The sequence below is a fragment of the Andrographis paniculata genome, unplaced genomic scaffold, assembly GCF_009805555.1.
Source record: "Andrographis paniculata isolate CXL003 unplaced genomic scaffold, ASM980555v1 Contig83END, whole genome shotgun sequence".
NCBI lineage: Eukaryota > Viridiplantae > Streptophyta > Magnoliopsida > Lamiales > Acanthaceae > Andrographis > Andrographis paniculata.
In genome coordinates this window covers 4,011,095-4,019,658 of record NW_026137621.1, presented here as the reverse complement: position 1 = coordinate 4,019,658, position 8,564 = coordinate 4,011,095, and the positions used below count along the sequence as shown (strand labels likewise).

Genomic DNA, 8,564 nt, shown 5'->3' with positions numbered 1-8,564 from the left:
TTTTTAATCTCTATTATAAATATTGTTTCACAAAATGATTTAATAGAAAATAAGTAGTATTAGAAATTTGAAAGTTATTTTATTATAATTAAGGGTAACAATTTGTCTTAATATTATAAAATTGTATTCTCTCCGTTCGATTTGAAAATTTTATTAGTATTTTATAATAAAAATATAATGATATTATTATATAAATATAAGAATATTGTAATATTAAATAAAATTACATAAAAAATATATAAAAATATATAACACATTAATATAATTATACCAATTCATTTAAAAAGCTTTTATTGCATTCTCAACTATAAACTACCATATAAATTTTTCGCTTCCAAAAGTGGTTAAAAAATAATTATCTCATTAATAAATCCTACTAATCAAAAATAAATTTATTTCCTTTTTTATTGTATTTCTATTTTATACTTGTATTTTAAGAGAAAAAAATAATATATTTTTTTATAAAAATTATGAAAATTTAATAATAAATATTTTTTAAAAAATAAAAAATAAAATTTGAACCTTAGGTTTCCCTATTTTCCGTTCATCTATAAAGAGACAATGGCAAGACAAATCTAATTGTTAGATGTCGACTTAGCGAAAACACCGACCAATAGTCGTGTGAAATGGATGATTCCTACTCATTTCAACAAAACGACGATGATTTTATACTGCATCCAGTTCGCGAATCTACGGAGAATATTTCTCGCATTAGGTTTCCAAGAAGAGAATCGAGAGCCTCTGCAAGGATTTCTCACATCGGTTATAACGAGGAAGTTTGGCAAATGTTCATGGATGACGATAATGTAATAATTGAGCACGCTCCCTCAACTGGTCACCGCTTGTCGGAATCTTACATTACTCAAAAACTCAAGACTAGAGTTCCTTGCAACATCAGAGACGAATATCAAATATGCACAATTTGTCAGTATCCTTTGTCTCATGGATTAGATAATATTGCGACACTCGATTGCGGACATGAGTTTCATGTGCAATGTCTTAAGAAGTGGTTGGTGCAAAAAAATTGTTGTCCTCTTTGTAAGGCCGTTGGCATTGACACAACTGAATGAGAATGGTGTATCGATGTCTTTTAATACATTTTCAATAAAAACTTTGAGGGTTTGTTTAAATATGTTTTAGAAGTGTTTTGGTATTTTGATGTTTGATGTTGACATAAATAGATATTGGATGTGATAGTTTAAATAAAAATGAATAGATTGTTTAAAAATATAAGTATCACGAAAATATCACATGATAAAAGGAAAATAATACTCCATTCGTCCCAAATATGGTGCAATATTTGTTTTCGGCACAAAAATTCAGTCCTAACATTTGGTACTCTGCGTAATGCAGACAATATTATACTTCGTGTTGAGTTGGTCCAGTGATGAGTCCATCCCACACCGCCAAGTCATTTCTTATAAAACTTTATTTTTCAAAATTCTACAAATACAAATGGTGTGTTTGGTTTTAGTTTTACATCCAAACCACTATTATTTAGATGGTATAATTTTTAATAAAAATGTACTCCCTCTTTCCGGCTATAAATTATACATATTTATATTTTGGGACGTCCAATTATAAAGTATTTATTTAATTAAATACTCTATTTTTTTTTCATAAATACCATTACTTTACTTCACATCTTTACTTTTATATCAAAAAATAAGGGCAAAAATGTCATTACACTACTTATACATATCCACTATAATTAAAATACTATTATTTTTTAAACTCCGCCCCAAAAATAAATGTATACTTCTTACTTGGACACGGAGGGAGTATTATTTTGTTTCATAGTATTAAAATATTATTTAAACTAAAATTTAAAGTAAAATCAAATAAACTCAAAAATAAAAAAATAAATTACAAAGCCAACTTGATTGAAATTAATTTAAAATGAAATGTTTATGTGAGTTTTTGTTTAAATAATACACTTTCCGTCCTCCAAAATTAGTCCATTTGTTCTTTTTGTCGTCCTTAGAAAATGTCACATTTTATAATATAGTAATAATTAAAAAATACTAATTAAAATAAAAAATTTAACTATATTTTATTAAATTATTATACCTCTAACTTTTATTATTTGTTTTGATTGTTTTAAAAGTTTAGCTAAATTTTTTAATAATAAAAATTAAATAAATATTTAATACTCCATATGATATAAATATGTATTTATGTAATGTTCAATATTTTAAATTAATTTTAATATAATATAAAAAATTAATATTTAATTTGATATTATAATTTAAAATTAGCTAATAGTGAAATTTAATTTTGAATTTGCTTTTATATATTTTACAAATAAAATAAAATATATTTATCAGCAGCGTCAAGTGAGAATGGAAAACATCAAATTGTTCAAATAATACATGTACCATATGGAAAGTATAAAAAATATTAAGATTATTGTATATTGTAAATTGTTATATAGTATGAAATGGTACTAATTTTTTTTAATACAGTAATTGTATAAACTTTTTTAGCTTTTTGGTGTTATATACCAAAAATATCATATATAATTTTGATATTTTAGTATTCGATATATCGGTATATATCCATAATTTTTCGTATGTTGATATCAAAATAATTAATTTTCTAAAATATTCTTAACATTATAAATTTTTTTTTTTTAATTTTGATATTTCAACATAAAATATTATATTCTAATATCGTACAATACGATTAGACATGGCTCGATATGGTACACCAACAGTATCATATTATATTATTGTATCAATTTTTTTTGTACATTAAAAAAATATATCGATATCGTCTCAAAATTTTCGATATACCAAAATGTGATATTTTCGATAATTTATGGTACAGTATCCACTATTTCGGTAGTAGTGTACAAAATTACTAGTACAATATCTCGGTACGGCAAAATAGCATATCAAAAATTTTGATAGTAATATATAATATAGATTTTAGTATATAATACCGAATCATCCCTACTAACTACCAAATTCAAAAATTTTAATATATTATTAATATTAAGAATATTATTGTTACGGTAATAATTATATTTAAACTATTAAAATTAATTTATTTATTAATTGCATCGATAGATATAGGCTAACGAATAGGGTATATGGGCCGATGGAGTTGGATCGAAGACATTGATTTACAATTAGTATAAATATATAATAATTTTTTAAAAAATAAAATAATTTCAATAAATACATACTCAATATTAAAAAAATTAGAATAAAATATATTTTAACTTTTATTTCAATATTTCATCAAATAAAAAATTAAAAATATCACTTTAGAATAAATATTATATCAAATAATCAAACTAACTAATTATATAAAAGAAAAGTCGGATCAATTTCAATGGAGTATATTAATGTTATATTTTATAAGAATTCAAGATTAAAATGGATTATTCATCAAATTCATAACTCTCTCCAAATCCGTGGTGAATATAAGTTTTAGAATCCGAACGCTGCTCCAGTAACAACAAAACCGGCGCCATCCCTAATGTTACGTATTCTCTCGATCCAATTAGAAAGTATATATATTTTTATTTTGGAATATTCAATTACAAAGTAACCATTTTATTATATATCTTGCTTTTTTTCCAAAAATATTCTTACTTTATATAATATTATTACTTTTACACCAAAAAGTAAAGATAAAAATATCGTTACACTATTTTTAACTACCTATTATAATTAAAATATTATTATTTCTTAAATATCGCGCCATAAAAATAAATATTTACTTTGTATATAAACGGATGAATATTTTATAAAGAAAAATAATATTCCCTTTCCCATACAATCATGTGCTCAAATATTTGAATATAAATTTTGATAAAAATAAATAATAATTTTTTTGTTAAAAAAATGAAAAGATATTTTTATAAGAAAATATATATATATATATTTGAATGATAAAAATAATGTTTTTTTAGGGTTTTAAAATATAAACTGAAAATTTTTATTATTATTTTCTAATTGTATTATTATGTTCTTAAAAGTAAGCCAAATAATACCTAATTTCCATATTTAGACTCCCTAAAAGTAACTCAATTATTGCTAGTGTCTGATAGCTTTGGTCCCACTGCTATATATATAGATTTATCTCTATCTATTCAATACCCAAAAACCACTCTTTTTTTTAATTAAAAATTTATATATATTTTTTTTTATTTTCTTTGCGGTGTAAAATCATGTCTATCAACAAACTCCTACTCACCAAGCATCTATCTCCAAAAGTCACTATCCTGACACAGAAACACAGACACACACCATATAATATACTAATAAGAATCTCACAATTTAACAAATTAATTAAACAACAAATAATAATTAGTAATAATAATAATAATAAAAGAAAAGGCAATGACATGAAGTACTGCAAATTTGCAACTGCACTTTCTAGGAAAGTGCAAAATCCCAAACTGACCACCATTTTCATAACTAAAATATTACTATTATAATAAAAGTGACAACTTGACCAGATTCTTCTTCATCGACCATTACAAAAATAACAAATATACGATGACAAATACAGACACGTAGTCCTCCCAGTATATGCCACACACTAGAATCTATCCGCCTACCACTCCAAAAATATTCACAATCTTTCTGTGATCTTTAAACCTTGTGTTGCACAAACCTATCTCATGTTTTATAAAATATTATACTACCTCATCCTTATATAAGAATTTTATTTATTTTTTTTGCTTGTTGATATTTGAATATTAATTATTATATAAAAATATAATCAAATTAAGAAAAAATGATAAAAATACTTATATATTATAATAACATTTATGCAAAAAAAAAAAAAAATACAAATATAAAAATATTTTTAATATTAAGTACAATGATTTAAAAGATAAATGGGAGCCTTAGAGCTAGACAGAGGAAGTACAAAATATCCTAAAAATTATGTATTACTTTCTTATATTTTTTACAATTTTGTACTTATTCCGTATGTTTACAAGAGTTGCATTTACATTTTGTATCATTGTATTTAATATTTAAAATATCTTTATATTTGAATAATTTTTTTTTTTTTTTTGTATAAATATCCTTCTAGATACTAATAGAAATACTTTTTTTTTTCATGTCCCCTGTATAAAAAACACAGGAGAATCTTATGTAATTTTTATATTAATGTAGACTTTTTAAACCACATGTATTTTTTTACGTAAGGCTCTTTCATCATTTTATTACATATAGACACAAAATATTTGACATATGCGTTTAGAACTTGATATATATATACATGTGTGTTGTGTTGTGTGTGTTTCTGTTCTAAGGATCTAGTGTTTCTTCGAAAATGTTACAGCGACGTACCTCTTGGAAATCGAGGCGTCGCGAGCTCAAGTGTGGTCTAGGCTACTGCAGAAATGCTACAAGTCCGGGGACAGTCGAATCCTTCGATCCTCACCGGGGCGGGATTGGACCCGAAATTGACCTGAGTGCATGAACCACTCCTGTGAGAAGTGGCAGATAAAGAAGGGCTGTTAGTATTGTTACCAAAGTTCTTGTCTTGGATGATTGGATTCGAGGCCCGGGTTGGAGGCGATCCGGCGAAGAACGGCGGGGACGATGCATGGAGGAAACTGGGCCACTCAGAGCTTGGATTCCCCTAATGGATGGAATAAACGCATGTAAGTTGTGAGTAATAATTGAAAAGATGAAAGTAAATAGCATGAGTGAGACAGGGGTGATAGGATATCATATGGGAAGGCATCTAATGCCTTGTGCACCAAAAATTGGAAAATAAAATTAAAAAAATTAAAAATTAAAAAAAAATTTGGAAGAATAACTAATTCTGGCACACATGCTTTGGCTAACTAATGATTCTTGCTACCTCCTCTACATTCTTGACAACAAAATGGCATGGAAATTAGACAGGTTTGTGCAGTTAATGTGACAGCATAAACACAATGGTGTTTTTCTTTTAAGTTTTAAAAGGCTGTTTTTGGTTGTATGTATTGGATTGGATTTCTATTACTCTCTCTTGTAGGTTATTATGTCCAGTCTACCGGACACGGAAATTTAGTAATTTAGTAGAAGTAAAATTAATAAATAATTAAGAATATATTAAAAAAAAATAATTATTTTATAATAAATATAATTATAGATGAAGATAGATAAGTAATCTAATTAAAATAAAAATCTATATATAAATTTAAAAAAATTGAAATAAGAGTAAAGTGCATAATTTATTTTTTTTAAAAAAAGTGACCAAATAAATACGAGACAGAAATAAAAATATGAATATAGTAAATAAAAATGAGAAAGTATTTCATTAAAAAGATTCAAAAGAAATATCGAATTAAATATTTTTTATTTTTTATATTATAATAAAAATTAATTTTGTATTCAAAATATCATGTTAATACTTATCTAACCATATCAAACAGGTATTGTAATTCAAAATTTTAATATTAAAAAATTCAAAACTATTCTCAAACATACAATCAAACAATCCTTAAAGGTTGTATCCCATTTGCATTTTTTTAGTTTTTTTTTTTTTCTTAATAAAAATTTACTAATTTTTCATACAAGATTCAATCACTCTACTGTATACAATATATATAATTAAAATCTTCAAATTTTATTTAAAAACATAATCATATTTCAATTTCTAATTTTACCATTTCATTCCAAGCCAAATAATTATTTATAAAAAAAATAAATAAATAAAAATAAAAATCATACAGTTTTAATTAACAAATTATTTAAATAATCTTGAATACAAATAAGCTAAAAACACACAGACATGCACCCCTACATCATCTATCAGTAGCCTAAGATTGACTTTAGAAATATCACAGATCGAGTCAATTTTTGCTGCTACAGGGTCTAATTGACCCTACAGTCATATTAAATTTGTGCCAAAATGCTATTTGCACAAAATCTAGGGACGTCAATCCTAAAATACACCCAAAACCCCAAGAAAGGTTTTCCCCCTTGGCCTTGGAGCCATGACAAGAGCATAAAATCTGCTAAGCAAAGTACGCATGGAGCAAGAAAAGCTCAAAAACAAGATTGTATCACTTCTAAATATATTGGATTTCTTCTATTTTGGCTTGAAATTGGAACGATATTTGAGATTAGATTTAAATAATATTTTATGTAATAATTAATAAAAATATATTATATTTATATCAGAATTATAAAAATTAAATAATAATTTTTTTTATTTGAAATAAAAAAACAAAATTACCAAGTAAAACCCATTAATTGTTAGAGATAATCAATAGAATAGGTTCTTTTTAAAAATAAATATGTTTAATTTGTGTTTTTATTTAGTTTCTTACATAATTTTTTAATTTAAATACTAAAAAAAATTATTAAAAACAATAAAAAATTAAATACTAAAAAAAATTACTTGGAAGTAAAATACAAACAAACTCAAATATTAAAAACAAAATATATCAAGCAACACTATTATAATAATTTTATATATTTAAATATATTACACATCCACCTAATATTTTTCCTTAAAACAATAAATATTTTTATAATACCATCACTTATTTTTTCATTTAAAATTTCAGCTTTAAAACCTGTATTAGTTCAATAATAATAATAATAATAATAATTCAAATCCATACTGCAGCCAAACGAACTTCCGTATTCTTTTAACTACCCTTAGGTTTCCCTTCCTAGTTTCAACCAAGCACCAAAATACTGAGTAAAAGTAGCATTAATTTCTGAACAGAGAATCAAAACCAACTAGAACAGAGCATACCTTCGTTTGAATAATATCCAGAAGCTCTGTCGCCGCTCTCGCGTCATACGCCTCAGTTTGTTGATTACTATTTTAACAAGAAGAAGAAGAAAGAAATTAGAATTTTCCAGTATTTGATATCAATACGAAGATGAACAGAAATCAAGAAATCATCAGAACCAGAATCCTACTTGATGTGGAGCAATCGCGAGGGAGGTCTCAAAGGCTCGTAAAATTGCATCGGTACACCAATTCTACGAGGCTTGGGACAAACAACTCCATCCGCAAAGCAACTCTCCATCAAGGTGTTCCGTTGATATGCGTAACTGTTCATCTTTCGTCTCTTTTTTTCTCAACAAGCACAGATCTAAAACCTGAGAAATCTAATTTAGAAATCAATTCGACCATTGAACATCCAAGGAGACCAAATAATTTGCCTATAAACACACACACGTACATACAGATACTACAAGAGGTTAAACAAACGGAGACAGAACCTAAAAACTAGCCAGAAAAAAAATAATAATAAAAATTACACAACCAAATTTCCATATGAACAGAATACGCTGCCAATCCACGAGCTCACACAAATACGTACAGGTCTCAATCAGGCATAAATAATCAAACAAAAACAGTACCGGAATAACTAACCAGAAACTTGCAGATGCAAAAGAATTCGGAAAACTGAATATACCTGAAGATTTGTGGTTCAGATTGACCTTCTCTAGAGAGAAGCAATAACCGAAGAGACTGAGACGATGAAGGGAAAGAGAAAAATGGAGTCAGGCGGCTGACGAACACTTTATAGCAAAACTTTTGAGGCTGAACGTCTGCACCACGAGCTGTCTCCACATTCCGAC

The 8,564-nt window shown here is 26.0% G+C and overlaps 1 protein-coding gene across 4 annotated transcripts; it reads right to left on the bottom strand.

Moving 5' to 3' along the window:
* Window positions 1-5,193: 5,193 nt before the first annotated feature.
* On the bottom strand, window positions 5,194-8,564 carry LOC127241873 (uncharacterized). Of its 4 annotated transcripts, XM_051261126.1 has the most exons (5): window positions 8,399-8,564; window positions 7,896-8,078; window positions 7,726-7,792; window positions 5,499-5,610; window positions 5,194-5,436 (listed from the first exon to the last, which is right to left on the bottom strand). In XM_051261126.1, exons 2-5 carry the CDS (start codon window positions 8,036-8,038, stop codon window positions 5,372-5,374), a joined length of 387 nt encoding a protein of 128 aa, XP_051117083.1. In that variant the 5' UTR covers window positions 8,039-8,078; window positions 8,399-8,564; the 3' UTR covers window positions 5,194-5,371. The 4 variants fall into 4 exon arrangements, with proteins under 4 accessions (XP_051117083.1, XP_051117080.1, XP_051117082.1 ...); XM_051261123.1 differs by having other exon boundaries at window positions 5,194-5,610; XM_051261125.1 differs by having other exon boundaries at window positions 5,194-5,610; window positions 7,896-8,071; window positions 8,399-8,546.